Source organism: Lithobates pipiens, unplaced genomic scaffold (assembly GCF_037356315.1).
Source record: "Lithobates pipiens isolate NorthernLeopardFrog02 unplaced genomic scaffold, aLitPip1_a1.2 Scaffold_16, whole genome shotgun sequence".
NCBI lineage: Eukaryota > Metazoa > Chordata > Amphibia > Anura > Ranidae > Lithobates > Lithobates pipiens.
In genome coordinates, this window is record NW_027507748.1 from 574944032 (window position 1) to 574962886 (window position 18855).

The 18855-nt window shown below is 40.8% G+C and overlaps 1 protein-coding gene across 10 annotated transcripts in view; it reads left to right on the forward strand.

Annotated features, from left to right (window-relative positions):
- Window positions 1–18855, forward strand: part of HDAC7 (histone deacetylase 7) — a 462267-nt gene that overhangs the window by 434617 nt on the left and 8795 nt on the right. For 9 of the 10 annotated variants that reach the window (XM_077483760.1, XM_077483757.1, XM_077483762.1 and 6 more), the window contains 5 exons: window positions 449–568; window positions 6783–6880; window positions 15336–15454; window positions 15556–15689; window positions 17079–17163. In XM_077483760.1, coding sequence (XP_077339886.1) covers window positions 449–568; window positions 6783–6880; window positions 15336–15454; window positions 15556–15689; window positions 17079–17163 — 556 coding nt within the window. Of the gene's footprint in view, window positions 1–448; window positions 569–6782; window positions 6881–7008; window positions 7086–15335; window positions 15455–15555; window positions 15690–17078; window positions 17164–18855 lie in introns of those variants that run through there. The other variant, XM_077483763.1, reaches the window with a different exon arrangement.

Consider the following 18855-nt stretch of genomic DNA (forward strand, 5'->3'; position numbering starts at 1 on the left):
GCTTGAGCGGAATTCCGTGGGAAAAACCATCCAAGGCTTTTCCGACGAGAATTCCGATCGTGTGTACGCGGCATTAGACTATCAAATAAGATCTAGTTTTAAATGTTCAAAAGCTTGATGATGGTTATTATGGAAAATACATTCAAATTAGCTTTTGTCTCTGCTTTGAATGTTTTCAGTAAGTATGCACAACAAAAAGAGAGATATTTGGGGATTTCTTAGTTTTACTACATGGGAGGAAAATCTAGACAGACAGGATAGTTCAATTCTCTTAGAAAGCACTTTTAAATGAAAAAAATCACTTTACTTTATAAAATGTATTTGTGGGTAATTTTGCTTTCAAGATCTTTTAGTAAAGATGAGACCAATGTAATTTGTTTTTAAAGATAAACCTTCTTAAACAAAAGCCCTTATTCACTATTTATTGTGTTATCATTTTCATTACCAGGATGTTCACCATGGCAATGGAACACAACGAGTGTTTTATAGGGATCCCAATGTATTATACATCTCCCTTCATCGACATGATGACGGCAACTTCTTTCCTGGCAGCGGAGCTGCTAACGAGGTAATGACCATCTCTATAATGACAATGGCCTGGCAAAGCCTTCTTTTCATCATTAACCACGATCAGCAGTAATAAACCACACTGGCAGGCCTATTTAAAATGGTGCTCTAGGCAGAAAAGGAAAATCAGTCAGCAAACTGCTAATACTACCATTAATTATTTTTTCTGAATGAGCAGATTGTGCTTACTAAGAATGGGTGGTGCAGGTGGGCGGAGTGCCTAAAGCATGTCTACACGCTAAGAACATTGGCAGGGTCAGGATCTTTGTGATGTCTGGAAGTAATGTTGATGATCCTGTGATTGATTTCTGTTTATTTCGGCAGCCTTTTGACCCCGGAAGTACTATTTAAAGCGGTAATAAACCCAAAAGCAAACATTTATAATATTGCAGGTTACCAGTTCTTGGATGTGATGGCTGCGTTTGTTTTCTTTTTTTGTCTTTTTTTGTCTTGTAGTTCAGTTGGGCGTTTTTTTCAGCAGCCCCTGAACTCTCCTCAATGTTATATACACTCAGGGGTTTATAGTAGTTTAGAAGCAGTTGAGGCTAGAAGCATTTTTTTGAAAGCAGATAACTCCCATTCAGGACAGTGATTTAGTGGCATTTAAAACATCAGATGCTTGTAACGGCGTGTAAACACGTCTAAACGTGATAATCTGCCTTTATAAGCATTTTCGTTTATAGTCGTTTTCAAATCGGAAAAATTTCTGTCCTTTCACAATGTGGGAGAGAGAGAGAGAGAATGATGTTTTTCCTGCATTGTGGGCATTTGGGGGGTGTACTGAGGTTAACATTCCAGCGTTCAGAAGAGGATTTCAAACGTCCTGTGGACATGAAGCCAAGTTTGTTGTTTTTCAACAGAACAAGCTGTCCTGCAGATATAGCAGTTAGGGGTTTGAGGCAAAATCTTTACCTCCAACAGGGGTGCTTAAAAGTGATCAGCTTTTATTTATGTAAAACCCTGTTATCCCAGGCTTTAATTTGTTTAGTGTATCTACATCTGTTAGTAAATCTTACACTACCCTCCCCTCAGACTAAGGTTGCCACCTGTCTGGGATTTACCCGGACAGTTCAGGTTTGGAATCATGCATCCGGGTTTCAGACTGCCTGAAAGCTGGACACATTATTCAGACTGGATTATGCCTTCCCAGCAGGTTTGCTAGTTGAGTGTCTGTTGCACTTTTTTTCACACTGCCCAAAGCCAGCATTAACAATACTAAAAATGTCCCCATCCCCTACCCCCCACACTGACGGGAGAGGAGAGAGGGCTCGATCTGCACCCCCCACCCCTACCCCTCTGTGTCTGCCCACATTCCAATGCCCAGCTCTGTGCTTCAGAAAAGGATAGCGGGGGGCAGAAATTGGAAGTTTAGCAGCCTCAGATACATCTGAATGAGAGGTGCTGACTGCCAAGGGGTGAGCTCCCCATCCATCCCTGTCTGTGACTGAAGTCTCTCCCCTTCTTTCTCCTGCCTCTGAGTGAGTACACTAAGGTAAATCAGGGTTCTCAGAGCACCCCTTACATCAGAGTTTCCTTTTACAACAGAGGCCATTGTGTTCCTGCTTACAGCACAGTCCTCTCCGTACATCAGAGTGCTCAGTGTTCCGCCTTAAATCAGGGTTTCCAGAGCATCCTTTAGAGTCTCCAGAGTTCTCTCTTACATCACAGTCTGTAGATTCCCCCCTTACAGTGAAAGAGAACTCTGTGGATTCCGATGTAAAAGGGGAACTCTGTGGATTCAGATGTAAAAGGGGAACTCTGTGGATTCAGATGTAAAAGGGGACTCTGTGGACTCTGATGTAAAAGGGGACTCTTGTTATTAATGCCATATGATTAGAAATATTATTTAATAGCAAAATATATTTATAGTTTATACTATTAAAAAAAATATATGCTGTGCGCCGCTAAAGTGTTTGGGTTTGATTTGAAGAAAAGGTGGCAACCCTACCCCAGACTGGCAATTCTGCTGTCCAAAGGTGTTTCTGTTGCTCCTTCATTTAAAGTGTAGACACCCTATCTCTCTGTGTTACTGGCCAGATCACCAGGTGAAAACTGAGGGGAAAAGACCTAAAAAAAAAAGAAAACAAATTTGCCACCACATCTAATGATTGGTAAGCTGCAATATTTTATGTTTTTGATTTAGGGTTTAGAGTGGTTCCAAAGGCAGAAACCTTCTGCATGCAGCAGCCCCCCTAATACTTACCTGAGCCCCATCTCTCCAGTGATGTTGCATGACGGTCTCAGCTGTCCGGGACTCTCCTTCCTCATTGGCTGAGACAGAAGCTGTCACCATTGGCTCCCACTGCTGTCAGTCAAAGTCAGTGCGCCAATGAGGAGAGCAAGGGGAAGGGGCCGAGCCATGGCTCCGCATTTGAATGGACACACAGAGCAGCGGCTCGGGAGACCCCATAGCAAGCTGCTTGCTGTGGGGGCACGCAGCAGGAGGGAAAGGGCCAGGAGTGCCGGCAAGGGATCCGAGAAGAGGAGGTAAGTAGAACATGTTTGTTATTTAAAAAAAATAAAAAAGCAAGACTTTATAATAACTTTAATATTGCTTTAAAGAGGAACTCTATCTGCCCAAGCCTTGCTGCTGAAGCTAACACCTGTCATCGTTATTTAACATTTCAATATTAGAGCCTCTGTTAAAGATGGAGGTTCTGCCACTGTGCTTTAGAATGGTGGGGGGCATAGCTTTACTTTGGAAAAAGACTACACTTGACTCCAAGTCTCCAAGTTGGGCAGATATCGATGCCATATATATATATTTATATATATATATATATATATATATATATATATATATATCACAGAGCAGCCAAAAATTTTCTTTTTATCTGCAAAATAATCTATCTATCTTCTACTTAGTGGTGTCTGTTTAAAATCGTGTGCCCACTACCTGCAATGATGATTTGTTACCAAGGCAAACTGATGCCTATTAGGCTTATAGTTGCCATATTTTTTTTCACTGCATTAGATCTTTTGCAGCATCTTCCTATAATTGTAGACAGATGGCTTAGGAACAGTTTAGGACTGACACAGCTGATTACATGCAGCCTCTACTACAGAAGGGGTGCCGGGGATGAGGGCCTGAGAGGATTTTGCATTGTAAACAGTTTATCATCATTACTTTGATATTTTGAGGAACAAAGGGTTTTTTGCCCAAAAAAAAAAGGGGGAGGGAAGATGCAAAGCAGATGGGAAATAAGTGTTCCTGCCCAAAATAAATCCTTTGAAAAGAACCTTATAAAAGTGATAGACAGAACACTTGCATTTCATCGTTTGAAGCCGGCAAGAGCAAGTTTCCTCTCCTGCACTGTTAACCTTTGCAGTGCACGGGGAGTCAAAGGCCAGAACGTTGCAGTCATAACCTTTTTATCTATAGAAAAGCCTGCTTGTTACTGTACCATTTTAGGTGGCTGGCTTAAAAATTTGAATGTTATTTTTTGACATTTTCCCCAAAAAATAAGTGATAAAGTGCTGCTGTTTTCTGTAAAAAATAAAATAAAATTCAAGCACTGAGTCATTCTGCTCAGTCTTACATTTAGACATCTGTCACATCTGTTTAAATATATGGTATAGACTCCTAGCTTTATTTTTATATGTGGTTTGCCTCTGTGTTTACCTAATTAGCAATGGGTGTTTAGTAATAATTATCTTAGAATTTAGCTGTTGCTATTACTTGTGTCCTTATGAAGCTAGAGTGGTCTGGCATATTTATGGGCTTGCTGGTGGAAATACAGTAAATTCCAAGTTTGTTTAAAACATAAGTTCACCTTTCTAAAAAAAAAAAGAAATAGTAAATGCACAGTTTTTGCAAGTAAAAACTAAAATGTGCATTTCTTTATTTATTGGTGTCTGTAAAGCATCATCAGATCATGGGTGCAATCTCAGGCTCCTGCAGACGGTCTGTGTAGCTGTCTGCCCATACCTTGTATGGGCATGCAGTTACTGAATGACAGGAAGAATGAATGAACTACTAGAGCACTCACCAGTGCCCCAGTAGTTCATTGAGAACTACAAGCTGTCAGCCGCAAAGGATTTTGGTACTTATAGTTCATTCACAGAACTCCGTGAATGAATGGCAGAGCCGTACGGGCGGAATCCCGCACAGCCTTGTTATTTTTCAAATTGTGACAGCGAATGCAGGGGAGAAGATCCCTGACCCATTGTCACAAATACAACGGGGGGTTGGGGAGAGGCTGCAGTAATATGAACATGTTACGTTTTCCACCCTACAAACAGGTGGAACATGTAACATGTTTCCAAAGGGGAACTTATCCTTTAAGTACTTCTGTGGCCACCTGATATTTTAACATTTTGCCATTTTAAGGGAGAGACAGTAAGCTTCAGTATAAATACTGTAAAGCCGTCCCCTATGAAAAATATATTTAGTATATAAAGTATACATATCTGTTGTTCCTTACCCTTGACTGCTCTGGACAATATTTTTCAGCCTGTAGTATATTTGGCTGTCTCCTGAAAAGCCATGCATGTGCCAATTTGAACCGCAGAGTACAATGGCCATATTCACAAGATACAGCCATTTTTCTCTAAGGATGCGTCTGAGGTGTGTGCTTATGTGTTTGGATATTGATCAGGAGGTCTAGGTGGTAGCTTGTTTTTTTGTAACTAGCGTTTCACTGTAATCTTCTCCAGTTCTGATATTCTAGTTAATCCATCATCTGTAATGCAGCCAAATTGAATATATTCATTGATTTCAGGCACCTCTGGTGAAATATAACAAAAGAGGAATATCTTGCGCTAAAGTGTCATTAACAGAAGTCCCTAAAGGATTTTTTTTCTCAACAAATGACAGCAGCACTCACTGTATCTACACACAATAATACAAAAAAAAATTACAAAAAGAAATGTGTTGCACTGTCAGATAATAAATAATGTGCATCAACTATAAAGTACATAAATAAATACATATAATACTGTAATACAAAATTCATATAAAATGAAGTGCAATAAATAAAACAATAAATATGTGATCCAAAACATTCATGAAAGTTCATAAGTAATGAGAGCAATTGAATGTAGAGCTTTGTAGAACGGACATGCTCTGTTCATGTACCTAGCAGCAGTTGTAGTGATTTCGTGCCTCCAATTCTCACCGCCGTGCATACCACCAAAGAGATATCAAAGCTTCTTACTGGAAACATAGATCTCTGTAACAGAAGGTCTGACAGCGCTTTAGGGATGGATGGATGGAACACCGTTCAATTCCAGTTGTAGTCCACCAGCTAAGGCAATCAGTAATATCACCACTCTTTTTATCACCATCCCACATTAAAGGGGTTGTAAACCCTCAAGGTTTTTCACCTTCATGCATTCTATGCATGAAGGTGAAAAACCTCCTTTAGTGTAACCCCCAAGTGCCCCCATTTTACTTACCTGAGCCCTGTCTTTCCCTCGCCGGGAACGAGCACACCATCTCCAGCCGGTGTCTCGTATCCTGATTGGATAGATTTATAGAAGCACTGCCATTATATCCCACTGCTGTCAAACAAATCCAATGACACGGTAGCTCAGCGAGGGGCTGAGTCCTGCTGTCTCTGTCAATAGGCAGCAGGACACGGGAGTGTGCCCACACGAGTGCCCCAAGGGAGAGAGCCAGGAGCGCCACTGAGGGACCCTAGAAGAGGAGGATCAGGGCCACTCTTTGCAAAACCAACTGCACAGAGGAGGTATGACACTTTTTTTTTTTTTTATTATTTACCTTTAGATATCCTTTAAGCACAATTCCGGAACAAGTTACTCCAAAGAACCACCTGTAAAAGGGAGGGGTTTGCTCATGGTGCAATAATTGAAAGTGGGTTTATTTATTAAAATTAGACTTATACTCACATCTCAAAGAAACAACAAGACTTTTCGTATACGTTGCATCCTCTCCCTCAGCAGGCATGTTGATGTCACTGCTGTAACTATCCTACTCATTTCGTCCGAACGGCCGCTGTCACTGTTGAAATCGCATGCAAGGAATCATTCTCCCACATAATCTGAATTATATTTCATATAAATTCAGCATGTATAAACCCTATACATTTTTTATTTTAGTTTTTGATTAAATATCTGATTAATAGATATTCGTTATCTGTAAGGTAAAGAAACCAAGGTTAAATATGGGGGCATAATAGTCTAATCCCCATGTTTTATTTTATCAAATAAATGCCTATTCTACTATTTAATGTGTTGTGTTTATTTTCTTTCAGGTTGGGGCTGACAGTGGGGAAGGTTTTAATGTGAATGTTGCATGGGCAGGCGGTCTGGATCCTCCTATGGGTGATGCAGAATACCTGGCAGCGTTTAGGTAAGTCTGTTTTTGTTTTGTGCCCTCACCCTGTCCTTGCCCATCCCTTTTTTTTCATGGTTTCCTGGCTCCTCTTTTCTGCTCCCACTTTTCACTCCTTTTCGTTTCTGTCTTTTCTGACCTTGTAGTGCATTATTAGTGCTGGTGGAATGTGCCGGATGAGGAGAGCTGGGTACTGAAGCCCTCTGGGTGTCCACAGTCACAGGTATTATTTGGGCAACATCAGTGCAGCCTTCTCCTTTAAGACAACCGTATCATTACACACAAGACAGGCACAACATGAATGGCTGCAGATTAGTCCCAACCCAACACTCCCTGTCCCATCAAACCCCTACCAGTGTGCAGTACACACAACACTTGTTATTAACCTTGTGCAGCCATCCTTACAGCAAGTTGAATAAACCTGAAATGTACAGCCATAGTGCCGTTATTTAAGGGATGATAATATTTGCATGGGGCTTACTAATCGAATGTATACATTGTTTGGAGTGACCCTTAACCTGTTTGCTGAGAGTATAGCATGGAGCATATTGATGAGCAAAGTAAAGCAGACCAGTGAACAGATAATTACAGCACTCTTTACTGCCAGCACCAGTCCACCCAGTCCTCTCTCTGCTTTCTGATTTGCTGAAACTTGTTCTATTCTCCTTTTCAGCTCATTTTGTCCAGTAATGGTGGTGATTTGTTCTGCTGTTTTACCTCTGTGCTCTTCTAGTGGCATTACTGTACTGTCGGCTTTACCCTGCTGCTACTATAGTGGCTTTACCACACTGTCACCTATACCCTGCTGCTCTCATAACAGCATTACTGTACTGTCAGTTATACCCTGCTACTACTATAGTGGCATAAATATACTGTCAGTTATACCTTACTGCTGCTTTAGAGGTATTACCATACTGTCAGATATACCCTTCTGCTGCTCAAATGGCATTACTGTACTGTCATCTATACCCAATTGCTGTGCTAGCGGTATTGCTGTAGTGTTAGCTGTATGTTACCACTACTCTAGTGGCATTGATTTACTGCCAGTTATCATTTCCTTCAACTGTAGTGGCATTACTGTACAGTACTGTCAGCTATACCCTTCCTTATGTTTTTGGCAGTACTGTACTGTCAGCTGTCCCCTCCTGCCACCATAGCAATATTACTGTTTTGTTAACTAAACACTCGTTCTAGTCTAGATTTAAATATTTTTTACTTCCTGCTATAAAACCTATCCAATAAAAAAAGTCATAAATCCAATTTCTTCATAAATTTTGGTCAAATGTATTCTGCTACATGTCTTTGGTAAAAGAAAATCCCAGAAAGTTTATATTGATTGGTTTGCGTGAAAGTTATAGTGCCTACAAACTATGGTATATATATTAATTATTATATATTATTTTTTACTAAACAGCGACTTATAATGGGAGTGCGACGGACAAGCTTGACACTAACTGACATCACCAGTGACAGTAACAGTGATCAGTGCTAATAATATGCACGGTCACTGTACTAATGACACTGGCTGGGAAGGGGTTAACATCTAGGGTGATAAAGGGGTTAATTGTGTGCCTAATGTGTAATGTGTTTACCATGTAGTTTTTTTACTAAGTAATGTGCAGATGTTTGCCTGCAAAGCAGGGAGAGAAAAAAAACGGCACATTGCTACTGGCAGTAGAGAGCCCTGTGCTGTTTACCTACAAAGGACTCTCTTCTGTCATTCGCTCAGCCGATTGACGGGTTCCAGCCATAAATCATTGGACCGGGACCCACTGATTGGCTTGTGTTGTAGCGAATGACAGCACAGAAATAGTGGATCATGTACGTGAGGGGTCGCATAGTGGGGTTGCTCTTCCACACTAAATTTGCGGTGGGCGGTCCCTAAGTGGTTAATGCAAAAGGGAGAGCTCCATGATTTGTGAAGAGATGGTCATGTGATTTTGACAGGTCATATGACTAAGCTTTCCTCTCTGCTTTTTTTATTTTTTTCTAATTCAGAGAAGTAGTTGGCTTTGAAATACTAAAACTAGTGAAGCAAAAAGCACGCTTTGAAAGCACAATGCTTTTGAATTAGTATTACTGCTGAGAAGGTATGTCTTACTTTGGACACTTCTGAGGTCAAGCTTTTATCCCAACAGTTAGTGTATTAGACAAGTTGCTTAATACTGACTAACAGCCAATAGAGGGAAAATCTACAACTCTGCATGTCTAAGCCCTTGTACACACGGTCGGAGATTCCGACGGAATGTTTCCTATCGGACCGTTTTGTCGGAATATCCGACGGACCAACTTGCCGGTAAAATTTTCCGATTGGACATACTCCGATCATGTGTAGCCTACTCCGACGGACAAAGTGCCACGCATGCTCAGATCAAATTCCTAGACCAAAGCTATTGGCTACTAGCCTGAATGTAGTCCCGTCGTAACGAAATAACGTCATCACGTTATGTACAATCGGATTTTCCGACAACTGAGTTCCACCGTGTGTATGCAACATCACTTCCGGACCTCTTCCGGAATTAATCCGTCGGAATTAATCTGATGGATTTGGTTGCCGGAATCTCCGACTGTGTGTACGGGGGCTTATACATTCATAGAGGTAGGGTACAGCAAATACACATGAACATAACATTAGTCTAAACATAACTGAAAGGTAAACTTTAATGTAATGTTACAATGTTTTCCAAATGAAATGACATTGTAGTTTCCCTTGAATCTCAAAAGTTACCTTTGCATATTTTGTACTGTGCTGTCTTGATTTCTTTATTTACCCTTTTGGTTCCCCTCACATAAGCCTACAGTGCTTCACATTTAAATAATTAGTATAATGAAGTAACAGAAAATACTTCTCACCTGGGAAAAAATGTGCATTCATATAGGACGCCACCATGTTTTTCTTGTGGCGTGTTACTTGTATGTGGCCTGATTTAACATTCAAAGTTCTTGGCATTCATTATGGATGCAGGGTCCAATACCGTAAAAAGTACGCCTGAATTTATCTCAAGTGAAAGTCCACCCAAAAAATTTTTTCCGTTAAGGTAGAGTTTGATGGGCTGAATGACCCCCAGGCTTATTCATTTTTGTGACTCACCGCCATAGTTCTACCTCCATTTCTTCCCACCATGAAGTTTTGGGATATTTTCCCTACCCATGTTGCATCCTACAAAATATAGATAAAAAACCCTGCGGGTGCATTGCTTCTTCATAATGACTGCCACTATTGTGTAAAAGACACGTAACAAGCTGACATAAAGAACATTATGGAAAACTGCATTCATAAAATACACTTTATGGTCTGCTTAGAGCCAGTTAAAGAGCAGCACTGCAGGAAAAATTACTAATTGGAGGATCTCAGCTTGAGGCACCATATATACAGGTTACCTTAAGCCTATAGCTGTAAGTATCTTTTATGTGCATATAGTGCCTTGAAAAAGTATTGATCCCCCTTGAAATTTTCCACATTTTGTCATGTTACAACCAAAAAGGTCAATGTATTTTATTGGGATCTTATGTGATAGACCAACACAAAGTGGCACATAGTTGTGAAGTAGAAAGAAAATGATAAATGGATTTCATTATTTTTTTTCCATTTATAGTCAGCCCCCCTTACTCTGATACTTCTAACTAAAATCTAGTGGGGCCAATTGCCTTCAGAAGTCACCTAATTAGTATATAGTGTCCACCTGTGTGTAATTTAACCTCAGTATAAATACAGCTGTTCTGTGAAGCCCTCAGACGTTTGTTAGAGAACCTTGGTGAACAAACGGCATCATAAAGGCCAAGGAACACACCAGACAGGTTAGAGATAAAGTTGTGTTGAAGTTTAAAGCAGGGCTAAGTTATAAAAAAAATATCCCAAGCTTTGAACATCTCAAGGAGCACTGTTCAATCCATAATCTGAAAATGGAAAGTGTATGGCACAACTGCAAACCTACCAAGACATGGCCATCCACCTAAATTGACAAGCTGAGCAAGGAGAGCATTAATCAGAGAAGCAGCCAAGAGACCGATGCTAACTCGGGAGGAGATCTGCAGAGATCCACAGCTCAGGTGGGAGAATCTGTCCAAAGGACAACTATTAGTTGTGCACTCCACAAATCTGGACTTTATGGAAGAGTAGCAAGAAGAAAGCCATTGTTGAAAAAAAGTCATAAGTAGTCCCATTTTAAGTTTACGAGAAGCCATGTGGGGACACAGCAAACATGTGGAAGAAGGTGCTCTGGCTAGATGAGACCAAAACTGAACTTTTTGGCCTAAAAGCAAAACGCTGTGTGTAGTGAAAAACACTGCACATCATTCTGAACACACGTTGGTGGCAGCATCATGTTCTGGGGATGCTTTTCTTCAGCAGGGACAGGGAAGCTGGTCAGAGTTGATGTAAATATGGATGGAGCCAAATACAGGACAGTCTTATAAGAAAACCTGTTAGTCTGCAAAAGACTTGAGACTAGGGTGGAGGGTCACCTTCCAGCAGGACAACAACCCTAAACATACAGCCAGAGCTACAATGGAATGGTTTAGATCAAAGCATATTCATGTGTTAGAATGGCCCAGTCAAAATCAAGACCTAAATCCAATTGAGAATCTGTGGCAAGACTTGAAAATTGCTGTTCACAAACGCTCTCCGTCCAATCTGACAGAGCTTGAGCCATTTTGCAAAGAAAAATGGGAAAAATGTGCAAAGCTGGTAGAGACGTCCCCAAAAAGACTTGCAGCTGTAATTGCAGCAAAAGGTGGTCCTACAAAGTATTGACTCGGGGGGGCTGAATACAAATGCACCCCACACTTTTTATATATCTATTTGTAAAAAAAATTGGAAAACCATTTATCATTTTCCTTCCACTTCACAATTATGTGTCACTTGGTGTTGGTCTATCACAAAAATCCCAATAAAATACACTTAAGTTTTTGGTTGTAACACGACAAAATGTGGAAAATTTCAAGGGGTATGAATACTTTTTCAAGGCACTACTTCCGCATCTCTTTTCCCATAAATAATTGTAATTGTACTCCTTATCTGAGAGTGACCATGGGGGAGAAGGCTGGAGAAGTTCTACTAGTTTGATTACTCCCCACCCCCATCATGCTGCATGAACAGTGAAATCGGTAGTAGCATACCAATGAAGTGTTGCTATCCACTTGTCTCCAGTGATTGACCTCTGCCTACCTTCCATATGCAGATAAATATGGGAAGTTAATATAAAAACAGATTTTGTGCTTTCATACTAGGGATATAAATATGTAGCCCAAAAGAAATTGAGTTTTTAGGCTTGGAGTAAAGCTTTAAATATATTTCAACCAGTCGTGGTTTATTACAGTCTCATCCAATTCTGTAGATCATATAATATATTCATTCTCACTGGTTTGAATCTTAATACCTTGAGATTCAAAGCAATTACAGATTTTGGAGTGCAGTTGTAACATTTGTGGCTAGCTTTAGCTCTCCAGCATCTACCAAAAATGTCTAAACATCCCATTCCACCCAAAACACTAGTTCCAGTTTTGGTAGATTCAGATAAATTGAATCACTGTGTGGCTCCTGTTATCTATTTGGGAAGTCCTGTGGGAAGGTCTTTGAGCTTGGATGCCCATCCGAGACAGCCATTACAGGGTAGTAAGCCACCCCCCATTGCATTTGTACTTTACTATGTCATATGGATTAAACAGGAGAAGTGAGACTCCCCTGATTCAGCAGAAAGAGGTAGAGCTTATGCCACCTTGATGATATCCAAGAAGTAAGGTAGGGAGATGAAAGGAAGTGGGAACTGGTTTGGATTGTTGAAATATCCGTTCTGGATGAGGTGACCCATTTAGGACAATTTCATTTTTGTTGACTGTTGGTGGTATAAATCTCAATTGTGAATGAGTTAAATGGAATTTTTGATGTGACTGTTGCAACGTCTTAATTCTCTTCCACATTATGAGATTGCCTCTTCCTGCCCAGCAGCCCCCTTCCCTCTACTCTACATCTGGATCCGTTTTACATGAAAGGCATTCTATAAATAGGTTTTCTGCACAAAGAAAGCACGATTCCGCTCACAGCTTTACTTATTTCCTTGTTGCTGCCTTTTATAAAGCCCCGTTTCTGCTTATTAGATTGTCAGCTCTACAGGATAGCCAGGTGACAAGCAGTTGGTGGCATTCATATCCAATCATTTTATCCAATGGGTCACCAAAGATGGGCACAGAAAGAGTTGTACCTGGAAATGGATTCATGATTGAAGAGTGGAGGAACTTGCTTTAAGCAAAAACTTCCCTCTCACTTGAACATAGTGGAGCCAGATATTTTAGCACTGTATGAAATAAAATTTTGTGTGTGAATGGGACCTGCCAGTTCACTAGATTCAGTTTAGGAGGCTAACCTTTCTCCTGAGCACTTCAGTTCATTCTAGTTTGCTAGCGTCAATGATATTTTGTATTTAGGAGTCAGTTCCAGCAAAATCCTTTTCTGTATTTGGTTGATGCTGGAGAGTTAAGTCGTCTAAGCCCCTGTACACACGGTCGGAGATTTCCACAACCAAATCCGTCGGATTTTGCCCGTCGGATTTTGCCTGTCGGATCTTGTCCTAAACTGTTGCATACACACGGTCGGACAAATTTGGCGAAAAATCCCATCTTTCAGAACGTGATGACGTAATTTCGTTACGATGGGACTACATTCAGGCTAGTAGCCAATAGCTTTGATGTAGGAATTTGATCTGAGCATGCATGGCACTTGGTCCGATCAAAACTCTCTACACATGATCGGAGTATGTCCGATCGGCACAGTTGGACGGCAAATATTTCCAACATGTTGGAAAATTGGGTCCGACGGATATTCCGACGGAATCAGTCCGATGCATACCACACACAGTCGGATTATCTGACGACACGGTCCGATAGGACACATTCCGACGGATTCTCCGACCGTGTGTGTACAAGGGCTAACAGTTCTTTACATATCTACAGGATTCAGATGTTCCCTTCATCCTAAGTCAGCGAAAGTGCTGTGGCTATTATGAGGTGGTGCCACTCCCATCCTCCTCCTTTCCTCTTTTATGTTTTATTAGTATGGAATGAATACATTATAGACTGAAGTATTGCTTTTGGGTGTGCTAACCTTTAGGGTGCATGTGCTCAGGATTTTGCATTGGAGTTGCTTTACGTCCCCATAGACATCAATGTAAATACAAAAGTAGGTCAAAGCAGCAACACCTTGAACTGCTGAAAGGGAAATCGAGGAAATTTGAATATGTCAAAGCATCTCAGTAGTTTCTAAAGGCATACAGATCCCAAGAAACATACAGCATTTGACTTGTTTCCAAGTATGATGTCTATGTACACTAAGACCTCATGTACACTGCTGCTGGTAAACGGACGTTTAGGTGCAGTTGGGCATTTTTTTCAACTGCTCCTGAACTCTCCTCTGTTATCTTATCAGTACATGTACACAAGGACGTTTATAGTTTCTAGGCAGTTGCGTTTTAGAGGCTTTTTTTGGAACCCTAAAAAATGCGTTCAGAAGCTGTGTTTAGAGGCATTTCAAACGCGGCTAAACACTGTAACTTGCATTTAGCCGTGTTTTGTTTACAGCCATTTTTCATTTTTGGCTATTTTGAGAAAAACACTTCTAAACGCAAACGCGGCAAAACACAGCTAAACGTGTCATATAAACGTGGCAAAACTGACATTTTAAATGTGGGTTACTATCTGTCAAGTTAAATCGTTCAGGAGAGGTTGTAAAGATGTCTTGTGTACATTAAGCCTAATACCGATGATGTTAGTAAGTTATACTTGTGTACCTGACTTAAGTTATGTTTGCAAAAGTTAAATTGTGATGTACATTTTAAATTACATGGGTGTACATGTTTTCTGGTAAATATGAAATTATTTTCTGTTCACCGCTTGCCAACCAGCAAGTGTTGCACTTAAACCTGTTCTCCACCACTTCTGTCTTTTACAACTGTGTTGTGCATACCCTGTGTAATAGATGGTTGGAATCTCAGCCGGTCCAGCAGGAACTGCCCGAGATTTAAACCATATATGGGCAGGGTGAATGTGCCCAAGTTGTTTGTTTGATCAACTTGGATACAACTAGCCTGCCTCATTTTACATGCAATTATTGCAACGGGCTATTATAGCCTCTAGCTATAATCTCTGTGTTCTCCTGACGGAGACGGCTTCCCTGAACACATTGGCTCAGCGGGAGGAACTCCCCATCAACACTTTTGTTGTGGTTGCAGGAATGAAATTGGATCTGTCTATGGCCAGCCTTAAAATACTGTAGTTTTTCTTGAAGGCCAACACTGCTATAGTGTATCCATTGCATTGTTGCATTATTCTGAGCTAAGCATGCTATTAGTGATCTGTCAGAAAACGACATACCAGAGGCAGCATAGGTTTGTTATCTGGTAAATTGGGAATTAATTGTTTATTAATTACTAAATACCTGTTCTACTCTCAACATTACCTTTTTCCTTTTATCTCTTTACAGGACTGTGGTGATGCCAATTGCTCATGAATTCTCTCCAGATGTGGTCTTGGTATCAGCTGGTTTTGACGCAGCTGAAGGACACCCAGCTCCACTTGGAGGATACAAAGTGACGCCTAAGTGTAAGAGCAGATTAAACTTTAGGTTCTAAGACATAAATATTGAGACTATTGATTTACTTTTAGATTAGATCCTGAACTTCTCCTTTTGCTTCTGTGTTTAGGTTTTGGTCATATGACACGTCAGCTTATGAGTTTGGCTGGTGGCCGAGTGGTTCTGGCTTTGGAAGGTGGCCATGACTTGACATCAATATGTGATGCCTCTGAGTCCTGTGTATCAGCTTTATTAGGCAATGAGGTGAGTACAGTGTTTCACCGGTAAATATTCTGTCTTTGGTAGCAAATGCTCTGCTATAAGCCATCCAGCAGATCAGAACCAAGCTATCATGTTTTTATTTTTTTTATGCATTGGTCCAGCTTGGCAGTTGCAGAACATCTAAACTTTTAATACCCATTTTAGAAGTGTTTATTTAGCTTCCTACACCTGCAGACACCAATTATTTAATGTGTAGTCGTGTTGACGACTATATGCTATAAAGAAGGTAGGTAGGGAATTAGTGGCTGTGTTTTTGTATGAATATTGGAGGCTAGGGATGGATGCCTCAGGTAATGCTGTAGGACCAAAGAAAAAAATCCAACTATACCTTAAAGCTCAGCTGTGCCCAAGCTTATTATTAGGCCCCTTTCACACAAGCGGACTGATCCAGCACTCCATTATCCTTTATGGAGAAGCGGATGTAAACAGACGTGTACATTTACACCCGCCCATATCCAGTCCGATCCACTAATGACAGATTGATGGGAATACATTCCCAATCTGTCTAGCAAATTGGATGCCAGTTGGGTGTAAACGCATAGGGGGTCTTTTTACATCCACCCGTCTATAGAGGAGACTGGGCTGTGTCTGTCTGCTTTGCATAAGTGGAGCAGACATGGACGAGTCATTCATCTGCTCGTTGGACATCAGCGAGCAGATCCCCCCACTCAGCTGGCGGATTCCTGGTGGAGTTTGCCCCATGTGAGGAGAGGCATTAACAAGTTAAAGCACCTGTTGCCTTCCATTTATTGAGTTGGAAATTATATGAATTGATGTGGCCTAGAAGAGTAATTCAGGTTCTGCCCTTCATTTTCAAACCTGTACTGTACAATGACAGCTGGAATTTGGTTAGTTATGACTTGGGGTGGCACAGTGGTGTAGTGGTTAGCACTCTCGCCTAGCAGTAAAAAGGGTCGCTGGTTCTTATCCCAACCACAACGCTACCTGCCTGGAGTTTGCATGTTCTCCCTGTGCCTGCATGGATTTCCTCCCACACTCCAAAGACATGCTGGTAGGTTAATTGGCTTCTGTCCAAAATTGGCCCTAGTATATTAATGGGTACCTTGGATTGTGGGCTCCTTGAGGGTAGGAACCGATGTGAGTGTGCAATGTACAGGGATAGGGACAATTGTAGACACTCGGGTTGAACTGGATGGACTGGTGTCTTTATTCAACCTTACTAACTATGTAACTATGGCTTGTGAAGACAGTTCCCCTTCTAGATGTTTTAATAAATGAGCTCCGATGTTATTTCATAGCTTCAGATAGATATTTAATATTTATCCCACTTGGAGAGGTGTTTATTATGTTCTTCTGGGAATAGTTTGTTGTTCTGTTCAATCCCCATAATTATCTTCTATCCACTTCCAGCTGGATCCCCTCCCTGAAGAAACTCTGAGGCAGAGACCCAATCCCAACGCTGTGCGATCATTAGAGACTGTTATTCAAGTACAGAGTAAGTTTTGCCTTGGTTTAGGGGTTGTACATTTATGGAGCAGGAAGCCCCTCTGTCAGCGAAGGCTGTTTGCCACGCAGTGCTCTGTACTATAATGCGTGGCAAGCATTTGCAGCTGGGGAGCACTCAATGACTTTTCTACATAAATCTGGAAGACATAACTTCAAAGAGCCTGTCACAAGGCTCCCCATGTGATAAATCCTTCAGAAATGTTTCTAAGATCTCATTTCAATTAATACCAGAATTTAATGAGAAATCAGCAGCTATAGAATCGCCATTAAACTATGTCTGAGGTAGCCAATTTGGCCAGAACTAATGAAAGCTTTCAGCAACAGCCTATAAGTATTCATACCGCCCTCGGTGATCATTCCTGGAGGCAAGGACGATCTGGATGTTATGGTTGTCTTCTATATGCTGTAGCTGTGTTATTTAGCCTAGTAGCTTATGAAACTTATTAAAGCCCATATTATATTTTTCATGCAGCTATCGCAAAAAGTTTAAAGAATTAGGGCTCTGCTACTCCGGGATTCCTTCATTGTGACTCTGGGTGATTGGAGATCATTGCTATTCCCAAGCATTGATTATTGGCTGTACAAGAATTATAGATTGCAGGGTCCCATCTTAATTTATGTATCATTGTAATGCCACAGATGTTTGTGGCCATTGTAAGGTCTCTAACATGTGAATTAAGTGATACTTTATTGGCAAGCATGCAGGAGCGATGGTCCATTCCCACCAAAGCACGGTAGTAACCCATTCATTACTACAGTGCGTGTTGGTGCGCTGCATGCCGTTCATTTTTAATGGTACCCCAAGACACTTGTGTTGCTGTGCAGTGCATGATTCCGTTGTGATATGTTTAGCAGCCATTTAAATGAATGGGCTGCACTAAGACAACGCATGTGTATTTAACACACGGCAGCAGGGCAGACTAGTATGAATGGCCCCATGCACCTCATTTAAAAGTCCTACAATTTCCTTTTTTCCTGGTATGAATGGGATTTTATGTGTATAATGTCGCAATAATAAGAGAGGCTTCATATTAGGTTAAAGTGACTAATGCCAAAGCTTTTTTTTTTTTTTTTTTTTATACTTTTGGATAGAGTAGGAATGAGTTAGAAACTCTGCTGTGTGTTTTTTTTTTTTTTTTTTTTTTTGTTATTGCTGTCTGTATTGCCACTGGGTAGATTTCCCATTTACAAGGTCTGTTTATTGTTTTTACCCAGTATTCACACAATTTTCACCCACGATTGACACTTTTTTTTAAATTTTTTTATTTTTTTTTATATATAGTATTAGCTAAAAAAAAGTGTTTAATCTTGTGATTTTTTTTTTCTTTGTTTCCTGGTGGCCATTTTTAGAAAGATAGAAAGTGATGGGAAATAATTTTATGCTCGTCACAAAGCAAGAGGTTAGGAATGTTTTTCAATGAGGATATCTGGCGATCCAAGAGGGGATTTCGCTCATGTTGTAGAAATTTAGGCTGCTTTCACACTGAGGTGCTTTACAGGCTCTATGGCGCTAAAAATAGTGCCTGCAAAGCGCCTGTAAAGAGCCTCTCCTCTCACTCCAGTGTAAAAGCACTCGGGCCAAAAAAGTCCTGCAAGCAGCATCTTTGAGGCACCGTAGGAGCGCTACAGCGGGCGCTTTTAACCTTTTTTTGGCCACAGCGGAAGTTAAAAGCACCCCACT